The following is a 16,005-nucleotide window of genomic DNA, read 5'->3' on the forward strand; positions in this document are numbered from 1 at the left end:
ATAAAGAAAACTGGCTCGATATTCCCTATCACCATCAGAAAGTATATGTCAGTCCTTCATGCTTGTTTAGAACAATTTATCTATCTACCAACACACATATATAATAGAATCATGAACTTGTATGCCTAAAACAACATAAACTATTCAATAATTCTATTGCAGATATAAAGTTTTTAAATGATAGGGATAGTTATATTAAGTTGAAACAAACAGTTGCTAAAGGATTATTTTTAGCATGTAAAATGGCAATTTTAATAGCTTAGGTGAATTATTTTAGTTAATCTTCATAAACTACAGGAGGTGTTACTATCATCTTTATCTTTATAAAAGGAACTGAAGTTTAGAGAGATTAGGGACTGACCCAAAGATACACAACTAATAAGTAATTTTTTGTAGGGTTGGGATCTTGAAAACATCACCTTAATATAGATCTTCCTTTTGTAACTATTACACTACATTGCCATTTTTGCTTGGTTTTTATAGTACTGGTAATGGGCAGTGTGCAAAGGGATTTAATGTAGACTTTTGAACTTGCCCAATACTTGACAAGTTTTCTGTTCATTATAAAATTATATAAACATTACTAACCCTATTCCATAAATACAAAATATGATGAGAGTAGAAAGCAATAAAGCATTATAGCTTGAATTCTGGCTCTTCTGCTTACTGTTTGAATTTAATCTTTTGTTTAAAAATTATATACACAGGCTGAGTATATAGTTCAGTTGTTAAGAGTGCTTGCCTCAAATGCACAAGGCCCTGAGTTCAATCCCCAGCACTACAAAAAAGAAAACAAAATTACATACACACAAGTGCATAAATATCCCCTATTTACAAATGAGAGAATAAGCTTACAAAGGTTAAGATAATACTTAAAAATGACATAAACACATTTTGGATTAGTCTGAATTTCACGTCTCTTCATGATGTGGTCTTTTCAAGAGGGTAAATTTAAAGAAAGGACTGTCTTAAACCACATCTTAGTGCTAAGAATAGGATATTAAATTCTGAGTACTTTTTATATTGATAGACTTATCAATTGACAGCAGATACTACTGAGAATAAATATTGTAATCAATGATAATTGGCTTACTTTTCAGTATGTGGACGAAGAGGACCTGATGAATGCCATCAAGGGCTTCAGCTCGGTGACCAAGGAACACACCACATTCACTGACACCCACTTATGAAGAATGGAAACATGCACAACACGGTCTGGACCTAGGACTGCAGAGGCCCTGTGTGTCCTTACTGCTGGTTTATTACAAATGAACATAAGAACATAATTTAAGTGCTGAGAAGCCACTATTTGTTATTTGGGAGGTTTTTTTGAAATTGTTCTCTAATAGTTAAGAAATGTTGCTTTCCTGGGGTCTCAAAGTAGGAAAAGTGTCTCTATGAAAATATTTCTTTTGATGACTTATTTTGTGTAAGATAAAGCATGTAATTTTCAGTAAGCTCTGGCAGTGGTGCATTGGCTAAATGAATAACTGGTGGCAATTTTCATATGGCCCAGAGCTGTTACAAATGAATTGTAGAAGTTGCTTGTTTAAAAAGATTCTGTTGAGAGGATGTTGCTGCTGTTCCTTCAATCAGCTAATTCCGTTAGGATTGGTATAATCTTGTAAGGAAATGATATCCCAATTTCAGGCCATGCTGAATCTCACAAGGAAACTTTGTACTGTTGATACTCACTTAGCTAACGATTCTAGTTAACAGCAGCATAAACTTACTCTCAAACATCTGCTCTGGCATTTACGAATCTGGAGAATCAAAGTAAACAATTTATATATTCCATTTGAACCACTGTTTTTATTTAACATATTTTACATAGTTTTGAAACTCCGAAGTACTGATTCATGGAATTCTGTCAATTCCCTGAACACCACAGGACTCTAACATCCTCAACTTTTAGCTCATTTCAAATAGAAACTACTGTTCTACCTTAGTTTGACCTATATAAAAAATTAAAAAGTGAAACTTTATATTTGCTACTCACAATTTTGAAATTGTTAAACATATTTATGTGATTACAAAACTATGTGTTTGTATAAATGTATATCAGATACTCTCTGAACTATATACCTTCCTTCCAGAGAACTTTCAGTCTAGAGTCAGTAAGAACAGATAACATGCAATAGTACTAATTTCTATGGTTAAAACTTTTTGAAACCTGCTCAATTCGGACTGGTGAAAAAGTCCTATAAGCAAGTCATTGGTGAAAGTACTATAATCAAGGAAAAACAATTTTTGTCATCAAAATAATATTGAAGATATTTAAATTTGTTCTGCCTGAAAAACAACGCAAGAAAACCTCTTTTTCTTCGTTTTAATGCTTCCAGGAAATTATTTTCAATCTGTTACACAACAGTCTGACAATACTTTGTAAATCTATGTCCAGAGGCAGTTTGATTTTTGCAAAGTTGAGCTGGCAAAAACTTCTGCAGGGATAACCTTACTTGTTCTGCCTAAAAACTATGAATTACCCCTCTGGTCCAAGAGTCAAAGACTGTGGACTTTTGTAGGTACTGAGACTATCCAAAATTGTGGGAGAGCAGCTCCTGAGAATGACAGACTCCTAGACATAGCTTGCCAACTGTGTCAAAGCACACATCAGTATTAAACAGAAGTTCTCTGCCCCTTTATTACATCTTCTATACACAAATCTGAAATGATTGTGCATAGTTGGCAGTAGAATTATATATATTTTTTTCCTCGCCAAAAGTTTTATACATAGGTTTGGCTAGTTTACGGATTTTTATTTCCATTTGCTGATTTTGGGTCCATATGTTGTTTAAAGCTAACACAAATGACCATTCACCAAGGCTGAATGTTGACCACATAGAAGCTACCTGTCACAAATTTGTATTCTTAGTCTACAGTTCTTCAAATGGGATTTTCAAGTCACAAGTGAACTCATAAGAGTTCATTCTTGTTTTTGAAATTTAATAGACTTTAAAGGCATAGTTCTAAATTTGAAGAGAACACAAAACAAAACAGGAAGATTTATCTTAAATCATTCTTCACTTAATCATCTAATCACACTTTGTTATTACCCAAATTCAGTTAACTGAATTATTTACATTTGACCACCTAGGTCAGGATAAACAGCGGTTGTACAGCTTCCACCCAGAGTACTACCCTCAGCAATACTCATAACTTAAATTTATTTCAGAGATTTTACATTTAATTGGTATTGAATGCCAAGCCTGATATACAAAGTTATGCAGACCTGAACCCTCAGAGATTCTGATTAAATTGGTCTGGGATGGGGTTAAGGTATCTGCACTTTTTAAAACTTCCTAATGTTTAGAACCAATGAAATAACCTGGAAGAAATCATGAAGAGCAATAAGTGGACTTGATGTTCCCTGGCCTACTGCTTTTCCCTTACAATAATCAATTCTCCATGAATTGCTATTCTAAATCAGATTCATGTCTTATCACTCGTACAGGCCACATTCTCAGCTTAATTTAAAAACTACGATGTTTTGTTATTCCTAATACTGTTTGATATGAGTTCATAGTTATGTTTTTGTAAGCTCTACGAAGAATTGTGTTTACAGATGATCTATTGTAATTTCCATTAAATGGAGAACCTAAACACGAATCTGTTATAGTACCTTATACTGATGTAAAACTCATGCTGGCATCCATATAAAAACAATTCATCTGGAAAAACCTGTAAAAATAAACAGTCCAGGCGAAACAATTCTGTAATAAGGAACTCAATTATGTTATATGAATAGTAGTTGATTTCCAAAGCACAAATATCATGTAAATTAATCTCAATATGGTTTGCTTAATAAATATTTAAATGTGAACCAAGTTTGATTTTATAAACTTATGAGAAAGCAATCTAAAAATCCTGAGTTACACATAAGAAATGATGATAAAAAGATGTACTCATTTAAGGAAATAGGATGCTATTGGTATAGTCTCAACTGAGGTACATTGGAATAAACTATGGTACTGTTTTCAAAATGTGAATCCCACCCACCAGATATTCACGTTAAAAAAACTGGAGGAAGGCTTGGGCAACCTTAAGTGTCTATCCTCAGGTAATTATGATAAAAAAGCCTGGATGAGAAAAACAGGAACAAAACCATTGGCTTTTCAAATGGGAAGATATGGATTCAAAGGTGGTTCAATAGCTGAGTTATTTTATCTTTTGTGAGTCTCAGTGACCTGTGAAATGAGAATACTTATCAACTGGTATAATTCACTACTTGGAAATAAGTACAAAATTAATTGAAAAACTTTTAATCATGAGAATTCTAATTCTGTTCTCACTATTCATCAATCATACAAAGTACAGATGCATTTTAATTTTTATTCTACTTACAACAACCTTAATGATATTGGTATAATGAAAAATTTAGGCAAGTGGGAATACTTTGCTTAAGGTTACAAGGTGCCAGAGTAGACTCAATTCTCTGCTAAGGTTCAATCTAAGGTTCAGTCTCCTGTAAGTATATGAGAAAAAATAAAATGGACCTATAATAAAATGCAATCCATGGTACAGTCAGCTAACTTTTATAATATTTTGCTATATAATAGCCCTCATTACTTTTTAAAGTTTTCTTTTAGTGGTAAATATTCCAATTTTTCCGCCTTAATTTCCTTAGTTGTCCATCCAACTTCCACACAAATGTGATTATAATGAAAATGGCATAAGATGGATCCTTAGTGACTTTGAAATTATGCTTTGCCTAACCTTTTTCCTTACTGGTAGTATAACTTAGTTTTTCTATATATTCTCCCTCTCCATTTTCTTTTTATAGGAAGAAGCCAGAAAAAAAAAAGAAAAAAGAAAAATGATGTAGGTTCACTTCAAACAGAATAACAACTAAAATCATTGTGTCTAAATTTTTTTATTTGATTCAATTGATAAATAAATACAAGAGAATTTTTGTGAAACCACTGGTAATATAGTAAACTTTAAAGAATTTATTTCAATTTTACTCATTATATTTCTTGGAATGGGAATATATACATTCTTCAGCAATAAATGCTTAATGGTTTAAATTTGCACTTACCCCATTTGCAGAAACTTGAAAATCATTCCAATTAAATGAAAAAACAAAATTTTTTTCTCTAACAATTGAAATTATATCCAAAATAACACATTTACAATAGCCAAAACTTTCAGCCAAAAACCCAAATCTACAATCTCATTTAACAAAATGGCCTACATTTAAGTTATTTTGATTATTAATACTTTAAAAAAAATAAAAGGAAAGGTGGCTCTTAAAACAAGGCAGATTAGCAACTGAGTTTTCCCTTCTGGGCCCTCAAAGCTTTGCCTTTGATTATTATTTTTATTTCATCTTTTCTGAAATAGACAATTGCTCCAACTTGAAAGAAAGTTCACATGGACTTTTTGCACCATTTTCAGGAACAGCTCTTTCTACGTGGTGATGCATGCTAAGACTTAAGAACTTCCAACAATGAGAATCAGAAAGTGACCCACGATTAAAAAAAAAAAAAAAAAAAATCCTAAAAGTCTTACTACACAGTGGAATCTGGTATTCAAAATAATAGTGTTTTTTAATTACATGATATTTTTTCACAAACGTAGCACCTCATCAAATATCTGGTAAACACACTGAAATCACAATAAGGGTTGGGAGACCAACTTTCAAAAAGAATTGTTATTCACTTAAGATAACATTGCAAGACAAGTCTCAGGCACAATAAAGATTAGGAATGCAGTCTGTTGGTTCCCATGCTCCAGGGAATATTCCTCTGTATGGACACCATCCTATTAAGATGTGGTACTATGATAACAAAACCAACAAAGAGTAGCTAAACATTAAAATGGATACTGCTTTGCAAATAATCTGTTAAATGTGTTTGTAAAACTAAAAAACCTTCCAAAACATTAAGAGATATGATTATTTTATCTCCTTATTCCAGGTAATTCTGTTAAAAAGATAATAAATGACACCCAATTTATCTTATAAAGCCTCATTGTAAAAACTAATGTACTGAAATCCAGGAAAATTTAATTTTCATCTTAATTTAACAAAACTACCATTCATTTTAGTGAGTTTTCACAAACTGTACTCTTGACCTGAAGAATCACTTTTTTTATGCCTTGGAGACGGGGTGGTCTTTGTAGGGGACGGGGATGCAGTACCAGGCGAGTCGGTTCCTCCATCAGAAGTACTTGGTGATGATGCCAGATAGGGAACTTTCTTTCTTCCAAGGAATCCTCCCCCTTCAAATCCTCCTTTCTTCCTTAACTCTACTTTATTTTCATTTTCATCTTCTGATGACCTCTTCTTGGATTCAGAAAAAACTTCAGCTGTTTTATGTACCTCTAATCCACTATCCAATTCTTTCAAACTTCTGATTTCTGCTCCGGGAGACTTTCTCTCAGATATATTACATTCCCCTGTTGCCCCCTTCACTTCAGCTTGTATTGGACCCAAATTACCATTTTCAGGAACAGCTCTTTCTACATTTTTGTTCAAATTAATAGTCTGGAAGTCTCTATAACTATGAAAGCTCTCAGTCCTTCTTGCCCTTGCTAACAAAGGACTTTCTCTGTAAGGCCTCATGGAACCATAAGTAGCTGCTTCATGAATGGTTTCATGGTGCTGAAGCTGAAGGCTGAAAAAGGTTTTAAAAATTATAGTTCAGATTTCACCTGCAATTTCTCAGGAGCATATCTCATTAATTAAACTACCAGTAAAAACATATATATAGTATATTATATCCACGTTTCTCCCTATAAACCTGTATTTATCAAAAGGGTGTGGTGGGGCATGCCTGTAATCCCAGCAACTGAAGAGGCTGAGGCAGGAGGATCACAAGTTCAAGGCTAGCCTGGGCAACTTAGATCCCATCTCAAAATAAAATAAAAAAGGGCTGGGGATGTAGCCCAGTGGTAGAGTGCCCCTGGGTTCAATCCTTGGTATCAAGGATTGAAAATTTTTTTTATGAAGCAGTCATATATAAATGTAAAATTACCAGCACAAATAATACCATAGATATATAGTTAAGCTAGACTTTTAAATATCTGGAGAAAAAAATAAAAATTTCAAAACCACCAAGGAATCAATATAATTCAGTTCTTCATATTTCAAAACATTTTGTTAATATGGGAAGAAAAAACAGGGCATACTATATCACTGTATTGAAATACATAGTGCCTAAAATATAAGATTATACAAGGTAATATAATCACTTTTGATTAATATTGTCCTGAAACAAGAATAAAAACTTATTTAAGCAAGGTGACATAGGATTTTCCTATTTTCTTTGAGTGAAATCTTAATCACACAATGGGCATTCCAATTGGCAGCAATTCACAAAGTAAATTAAAAGGCAAAAAGTGGTGACTGGGGTTAGAATGCAGAGGTAGAATGCATGCTTAGTACTAAGCATGAAACCCTGGGTTCAATCCTCAGCCATAAAACAAACAAAACCCCCAAAACCAAAAGGAAAAAGAAAGAAAAAAACTGGTTTCCTATGAAAAGAACCAGACAATGCCCAATGTATATAGATAAAGAAATTTGCTAAAATAGAAAAAAAGAATATTAACAAAGTCTGCACTGCTTTAAAAATATGGCTTTTAGAACAACTATGTGATTATGTCAGTTAATTTTCCCCAAAACAATCATACCCAGCTCTTCAACTTACCTAGAATTTGATTCTCGAAGGCGGCTATGCTGAACCACAGAAGTTGCTGGACTAATATTAGGTGTAGCACAGCGAGATGTGCTGAGATCACATTGATCTAGTAATTTGAGTAGTTCTTCTTCAGTTGGACCACCTACATCTTAGGAAAGCAAACAATCATTATAATCTCTGATGTTAAAAGCTTGCCCGGTGACAAACTTCTTTCCATGTGGGAACCTACCCTTATCTTCACTTTTATTAACCATATCCATAGCAGTGGTCAGATCCCACATTTGAATGCTGCCATTTGTATGGCCTGTGAACAAGTAGCGCCTTGGCCTTGAGCCCATCCTACTGGATCCCTCACATTCTCTCACTGTAAATGAGGATATTGTAGTACAGTCAACAGCTTGGATCTCACATATTCTGCAAAAGACATTGTACAGTTATAACTGGGGGAAGAAATAGCATCTTAATAGTTAACATGTTCTGTTCTTATTTGCAAAGATACAGTTGAGTACATAGAGGTCAAAGAAAGTCAACATGAAGAAAATTCAAGTTTTGTTTCTTTGACACTAGAGAAAACAATGTATAAACTAACAGAAAAAAAGCAATACCTTAGGTTAAAAAAAAAACAGAGCTTTGATGAGAATGAACAATTCTTTAAAAAGAAGCTGTGAAAAAAGAAAGCATGATAGAAAAGATCTTTTTCAAGACATTAAAATTTATATGCAAATTTTAAAAATCTGAAACCAGGAAAACTACACCTCTCTATAGAGACAGAGATAGCCAATGTTGTATTCTCCATTAAGACACTCCTTATCAAAGCAGTTTTATAGCCATTTATTGATTTTCAAAAAGGATAAAAGAGCCTGAAATGGAACAATTATTATCCACCCTGACAAATGAGGAAACCAAAGGCTAATGTAAGCAAAGGATTTTTCCCAAAGCCATAAGGGTTAGATGAATTATAATTCAGTGAATTATTTATCTCAGTTTACTTCATAACAGTGTTTGAGGCACTTATTTAAAAAAAGAAAAAAGAAAGAAAGAAACAATAAGTACCAAGCAAATGTAAGGTGAAAATTAAGGAGGAAGAGGAAATACCATCCAAATAAATATGAGAAACATAGTAGGAACAGAACGTGAAGCTTAGGTCAACTTCCTAGTAGGCAAGGCAAAAGGGGGCGGGGTGCGGTGTGGGGAGGGATGCAAATTCCTACATGCCCATATACAAGGTGAAACAGGCTATTCTAGTCTCACTCCTGATCTCAAGGAAAATGCTTTTTTCACCACTGAGTCTGAGGTTTGAAACAATTATTTCCTAGAAATTAGTAGATTAAGGAATTTCCCTCTTTTGGTTTAAAGAACAGAATGTTTTTTATTTATTTATTTTTAGTTGTTAGATGGACACAATACCTTTATTTATTTTTTTTTAAGTGGTGCTGATCGAACCCAGTGCTTCACTCGTAAGTCTTGTGCTCTCCCACTGAGCTACAACCCCAGTAGAATTTTTAAAAATCATAAATGTGGGCTGGGGATGTGGCTCAAGCGGTAGCGCGCTCGCCTGGCATGCATGCGGTCTGGGTTCAATCCTCAGCACCACATACAAACAAAGATGTTTTGTCCGCTGAAAACTAAAAAATAAATATTAAAAAAAAAATTCTCTCTCTCTCTTTAAAAAAAAAATCATAAATGAGTGTGTAATTGTCAAATGTTTTTTCTATTTATCAAGATAACTTTTCTTAATACTGTTAACAAGGTGAATAACATGTATTTTTTAATAATATTTGTAAATTGATTTTTTTTAAAGCTAGATTTTTGTCTTATGTTTAAAATAAACACATCAACATTTATATATGCATGAAAATACAAATGATTTTGCTTTTTTTTGTATAGGATAGACTCCTTAGGATATGTCTTCAAATTTTTCTACAAGTATTTCCTTTCATTTTACTTTTCCCTGTTTATAATCCCAATTCTCTTTAAATAGCACACTTTGGTTTACAAAAGCTTCATAAAGGGCTGGTCTTCTATTTGATTCTACAAAATAACTTCTGCTTGTTATTTTAATAACTATAGGACTTCCTTTGGAATGATACACTTAAAAATAAATAAAATTTGTTTTATCATGCAAAAATTGCAGTTGATTACATAATGTCTGAAATAACAGAAGAGGGTGATGTGAAAAATTAATATAGAGATATACTATATTATCAGAGCATAATAGTTTAAATAAACATTTGGCAGCTTCTTCAATAAATATGCACTGAACACTAAATCACAATGATTTATAACATGCTGAAAAAAGGCAACCAAGAAATTTTAAAAACATCAATAGCATAAGTAACATTAAAAAGAAAACTAATAATGTGCTTAATGACTCTTGAAGAGGAATTTTAGTTTCTTCACTTGTTTAACATGCAAAAAATAGTTTTTAAAGAAATGCCAATCTGAGGTTACAAATAATATTTTAAAGGAAATAAAATTTCAGTCAATGCAAAAGGAAGAGAAAAACTTCTATTGAACAACTATTATAGTAAGGGATTATGCAAGATATTTCACATTTTTTGACTCATTTTACCTTGTCACATTACACCATCAAAATAGTTGAACCTTATTTTGTAAAGAAACCAAGGCTAAGAAAAACAAAGTAACTTAAGCTTATAGCCAATGAAAGGAGTGCCAAAATTAGAATTTTATTCATCTGTCTGTATCAAATTCACTGTTCTTCACTTAATGTTTGAATAGAAATCATTTCTGAAGATGAAATCAGAAGAATACTGCCAGTATCATATAATGATAACAGCAGCATTCTCATTGTGCAAGTCAGGAGGTAAATACATAAAGGCAGCATTCTTGTTCTCATGGAGACAATTTCTTTCTATATTCACGTCGACAGAAGGGGGTAAATGCTATAAAATACGAAATGAAATGGGTGCTAAATGGTAAGCTGTGCCAAGATTATGCAAATTATAATTATTATTGATCAAGGTTTAACTGCTTTATCATTTTTATTCTACAAGGGAACACTATCAGAAAACCTGTAATATATTTTATGATATAATGTATACAATTTGTGATGAGATGGGAAATATTTACATTCTAGAGTGTTTGTTTTCTTAAGAAAAAATTGAATATTTTTAAGAAAAAATAGTTATGTTTGGACATGAAAGAAGTTTACTATGTCCCTTTTTTTTTATTGTATCACTAGCTCTTCCTACCTGTCCACAGCATCTGTAAAAATCTTAATGAATCTTAGAGAGTAAGTGCTAAGTAAATTGTTTTAATGTTAATTTATAATAATAATAATGAGATAATGAATAGATGTCTCTCAATTTTTCTATTGCACTCTTTCATCAATATATATTATGCCATGCATTCTGTAAGATAGCATTTCTTCATCTTTAGAGTAAAGTATTACCTTTTCCCAGTAGATGAAAGTCTCACAAATAGTTTGTTAGTGATGGGAACAACTTTCTGGATAAACACCTGTTGATCATCTCGTTCTCCAAAAGGCCCTTGGTCATACAACAGAAAATGTCAAAAGAAGTTAATTAGAATGTAATTTAATTTTACAATAGGAACATTAATATTAATACCCCTCTACCAAAAAGAATTTCTCACACTATTAGTTTAGCATTGAGTTTCAAGTCAAAATCAGACACAAAAATGCAACGATTCAACTTGCATTAACATTTTTAGAATACACAATAATTCAAAATTATATTTTATGTACTAACACTATAAAAGCTGAAGGCAATAGTCTGAATAAAGAGCCACATTAAACAGTATTAGAAGGAGAGCTGTTAAAATATTTACTATCTTTGGGGATGTACTTAGATTCTTTTAACTTAAAAAGGGGATATGGAGGTATAGATCAGAGGTAGAATGAATACACCCTCAGCATGTACAAGGTCCTGGATTTGATCCCTAGCACTAAAGCAACAACAGCCCCCACTCTACCCCCCAAAAGGGGAGAGAATGTACAAAGTCAGTCACTTCATGTATTCATTTTACTTTTCTGAAAAGCCAACATGCAAAAATAAAAAATATAATTCTGTTTAACGCCACTGAACAGAAACAACTTCACAGAGTAATTGGTAAACTAAAACAGACATCAGCAGCAAAGTGTAATATGAAATCTACTTCAGGTTGAGTATCCCATATACAAAATTCTTGGAACTAGAAGTGTTTCAAATTTTGGATTTTTTCAGATTTTGGAAATTTGCATATACACAACAATGAGCTATTTTGGGGATGGAACCCAAGTCTAAATATGAAATTTGTGTTCCACATACACCTTATACATTGACTAAAGGAAATACTATATAATATTTCTAATAATTCTGTACATGAAATAAAGTTTCATGGTATAGGATTTTCTACTTTTCATGTTGGGGCTCAAAAAGTTTTGGATACTGAAGCATTTGGGATTTAGATTTTTGGAATAGGTGCACACAATCTAACAAAGACAGATTCAATTATTTTCACTTTATTGTACTGAGCAAGGCAGGTACATACCTATTATATTTTAGAAAGATTCTGAACAACAACATAAGAAAAACTGTTAATATGCAAAACTTAAAGACACAATTTTAATAAATGTCTTCCTATTATACTCATTAGCTAAAGTACCAATTTATTTTCATATGAAGCATATGATAAACAACAAAAATTTTAAAGACAATAATCCAAATTATCTCATATGAATCATGCCTATTTAATAAATGAAATATCTTTATAAGTAGTACTTTATTTTGCTTACTATGTGCCATAGTGTAAGTGCTTTATTCATCAAGTACTAATTCACCCTAATAATCATAATAACCATGTAAAGAAGGTCATATTATTATCACCATTTTACAGATGAGTAAAGTAAAGCACCAAGAGACTAGCTCACCAGAGGTCTCATAGGTCCTCTGGGATAGAGCGTGTTATGATTTGGATGTGAGTTGTCCCCCCAAAAGCTCACGTGTGAGACAATGCACAACAGTTCAGAGGAAAAAATGATTGGATTCTAAGAATCTTTGATTTAATCTTTGATTTAATCCCCTGATAGGGATTAATTGAGTGATAACTAAAGTGGTAGGGTGTGGCTGAAGGAGGTGGAATTGGGGCATGGCTTTGAGTATGTATTTGTATCTGGCAAGTAAAGTCTCTCTCTCCCCTTCCTGATCACCCTGATGTGAGCTGCTTCCCTCTGCCACACTCTTTCTGCCATGGTGTTTAGCCTCACTACAAGCCCCAAGGAATGGAGCTGGCCTTCTCTGGACTAAGACCTCTGAAACCATGAGCCCTCAAGTAAACCTTTCCTCCTCTACAGTTGTTCTGGTCAGATCCTTTTAGTCACAAAATCAAAAAAGCTCACTAAAACACAGCTTGAACTCCGAGGAGCCCAAGCTATATGGTTCCAGTCTGCTGGCTCTTCACTAAACTATGCAGTTGCTGAATTATTGGAGAACCTTCTGATGTCTAAGTCTATTGGGAATGATAGTCCTCATTCAATAACTGTTAACAAAGTCAAAATAGTAAAATAGTAATGATGAATAAAATATGTAGGACTGAGAAGATTATGGAACTGTATCTTCACTCCCCTTAAACTTTATATTCACATTAAATGCTCCCATAACCTAACTCTTCATACCTTAATCATCTGATGACCTCAACCAATATATAGATTCTCCAAACTCTCCCAAATTGGCACCTTCCTTGGAACACAAAATAAGCTCATATCTTTTCTATTTTTGGTGGGGAGACAGGAAGAGGAATCAAAACTGAGCTCTGAACTCCCTACTTGCCTTTTAACTTTTTAATTTCATGGTCAACTCCAATATCTACTAATCCACTACCCACTGCAATCTAGATTTCACCCACAGCATTCTCAACTGTGTTCCACTGTTCTGTTTGTCCATCCCTTACATTATTTATTTATTAATTTTAAGTATAAGAGGAAATAAAAATCTCTCTGCCCCCTTTATTTTAGTGGGCTTTAAAGTTAATTCACAGAATTGTTTGTTATTTTTATATTCACATTACACTTGTTTTCCCTGAACAATCCCTACCAGAGCTTTCACTGCTTATTATTATTTCGTACTGAGGATTGAACCCAGGGGTGTTTAACCATTGAGCCTTATCCCCAGCCATTCTTTTTTTATTTAGAAACAGGGTCTCACTGAGTTGCTAAGTGCCTTGCTAAGTTGCTGAGGCTCACTTTGAACTCTCAATCCTCCTGCTTCAGCCTCCCAAGCCACAGGGATTACAAGCATACACCACCAATCCCAGCTTCACTAATTCTTAAATGCTGATGACTCATAAACATAATTTCCAGTAAGGTCTCTTACCCTCATCCCTTCATATCATGGAATATCCACAGACACCACTGCTCAAAATATATCATCTAAATTCACCTTCCTTTTCAAAATAAGCCCCACTTTCTATATTTCTTTATTTCAGTTAACAGAATTCAGTTACTTCATTTCCCAAGTAAGACCCCTGAGTCAGCTTAGACTCCAACCTCTCTTGAACTTACCACATATGATCAATCACCACCATGCCTGTTAGTTTTTTTAAATATAATTTTAGTTGTCAATGAACTTTTATTTATTTATATGTTGTGCTGAGAATCAAACCTAGTGCCTCATACATGCTAGGCAAGTGCTCTACCACTGAGCCATAACCCCAGCCTGCCCTTCAGTTCTTACTGAATGAGTTCTTTTTTTGATAACTAATAATGGGTGCCTTGCGTCACAGTTCTCTAAGCCTTCTTGGACATGCACATGAAAAATGAACTATAACACTAATTAGGTATCACTGTCAAAATTCTTCAAAAGCTCCCCATTACTTATAAAGATAAAATCTAAATTCCTAAGTTTATTGTACAGAAAGGCCTTCCATTATGTGGCCTTTGCCTATCAACCCAGTCTTATCCCTATATTCTATAGTCCAGCACTTAATGACCTTTTTGACATTTTCCAAACTTTCCAGGTTCTCTGGGCCTGTGTTCTTTTAACATGTTCTTTTTGTTCTAGCATAAATGTTCCAACTCTAGAATCTCCAAAATCCAACAAAAACCTACTCATGCTGCATGTGTCAGTTCAAACACTAAGACCTTGCTAAAGTGTTCTTTATGAATGTTAGTTTTCATCAATGCTAAGTAGGGATAATATCTACTTCATATTATCGTCAAGAAGATTATAAATATACTGTTGCTATCTCTGCTGAGTGCTTTTAGCTCCTTGCCCTTAAGCATAATTGCGCAAAATGCGATTGTTTTCTTTTTATTCCCACTGCAAGTACTATCAATTGATTTTCACTGTCCTGTATTTTTTTAGATTCCTAATGCCTGGAGAAAAACTACTAAATAATCACTTGTTGGATTAAAAAAATACAAACTTCCAGTTCCCAGCAACATGTAGGGAAATAAGATCACACAGCAATTGCTAAAACTGAGGCAATGAACATTATTTTTACTAAATATACTAAGACTGAGGTAGTACAATTGTTTTAAAGCATTTTGAAATCTTTACTATGGGAACATATTCGTAAATTTCCAGTATATGTAAAATTCATAGAAAATCAATTCTAATGTACTCCTTTTTATCGTAATTTTCACTTACATAAAATAACTGGAAAGGTATATTAGGTAACCAATAGCTTCTAGAGAACTATTGTAGGAATAGTAAGATACAATTACATATATAGGAGATTCTTTCAAATGAGCCCTTGTGGGAAATAATCTGTCTCCATGATGACTCTGTATATGTATTTGTGTGTATGTGAGTTCTCATTCATAGTATGTATAGTATAGACACAAATACGATTAACTTTGCATGCCTTTTACTGAAATCAGAGCATCAATGAAGACATAATACATTGTTTCCTAATGAATATTATAATGCCATCAAAATAACTGATTATTTTAAAGTATCAGCCTTTTTCTAGCTGCAAATTTTATTTTCAGATCAAATAAAAATATTAAAAGTTTTTGATGGTCATCATTGTACAAAATACATGTACGAAGATGTGAATTTGGTGTCAACATACCTTATATACAAACAGAGATATGATAAATTGTGGTATAATGTGTATTAAGAATTGTAATGCAAAAAAAAAAAGAGTATAATGGCAAAATTTGGCATGAACATATGTTATATACAGAGTTATGAAAAATTGTGCTGGAAATGGATAATAATGGATATAATGCATTCCAATATTGTCATGTATGTAAGAAATAAATTTAAAAAAATAAAAAGTTTCATGTATGTACGAAATAAATTTTAAAAATAAAAAATAAAAAAGTTTTAATATCAAGAATGGAAGCTAAAATAAAAATATTAAGTTTGAAATGTACACAGATATTATAGTTTTAGTTATA

The 16,005-nt window shown here is 32.9% G+C and overlaps 2 protein-coding genes across 3 annotated transcripts in view; one reads left to right on the forward strand and one right to left on the reverse strand.

Annotated features, from left to right (window-relative positions):
- Positions 1 to 1,190, forward strand: part of Ush2a (usherin) — a 770,052-nt gene extending 768,862 nt beyond the window's left edge. The window contains exon 71 of the mRNA XM_071619727.1: positions 1,101 to 1,190. Within this exon, the coding sequence (XP_071475828.1) occupies positions 1,101 to 1,190 (90 nt within the window). The remainder of the gene's footprint in view (positions 1 to 1,100) is intronic.
- Positions 1,191 to 4,939: 3,749 nt separating this feature from the next.
- The window catches only part of Kctd3 (potassium channel tetramerization domain containing 3), a 51,100-nt gene continuing 40,034 nt past the window's right edge, over positions 4,940 to 16,005 (reverse strand). The window contains exons 15-18 of one of the 2 annotated variants that reach the window (XM_027934751.3): positions 11,053 to 11,149; positions 7,870 to 8,054; positions 7,650 to 7,782; positions 4,940 to 6,617 (exon numbers count right to left, since the gene is read on the reverse strand). In XM_027934751.3, coding sequence (XP_027790552.1) covers positions 6,056 to 6,617; positions 7,650 to 7,782; positions 7,870 to 8,054; positions 11,053 to 11,149 — 977 coding nt within the window. In that variant the 3' untranslated portion in view covers positions 4,940 to 6,055. Of the gene's footprint in view, positions 6,618 to 7,649; positions 7,789 to 7,869; positions 8,055 to 11,052; positions 11,150 to 16,005 lie in introns of both variants that reach the window. The other variant, XM_027934750.3, reaches the window with a different exon arrangement.

The sequence above is a fragment of the Marmota flaviventris genome, chromosome 12, assembly GCF_047511675.1.
Source record: "Marmota flaviventris isolate mMarFla1 chromosome 12, mMarFla1.hap1, whole genome shotgun sequence".
In the NCBI taxonomy this organism is placed as follows: Eukaryota; Metazoa; Chordata; class Mammalia; order Rodentia; family Sciuridae; genus Marmota; species Marmota flaviventris.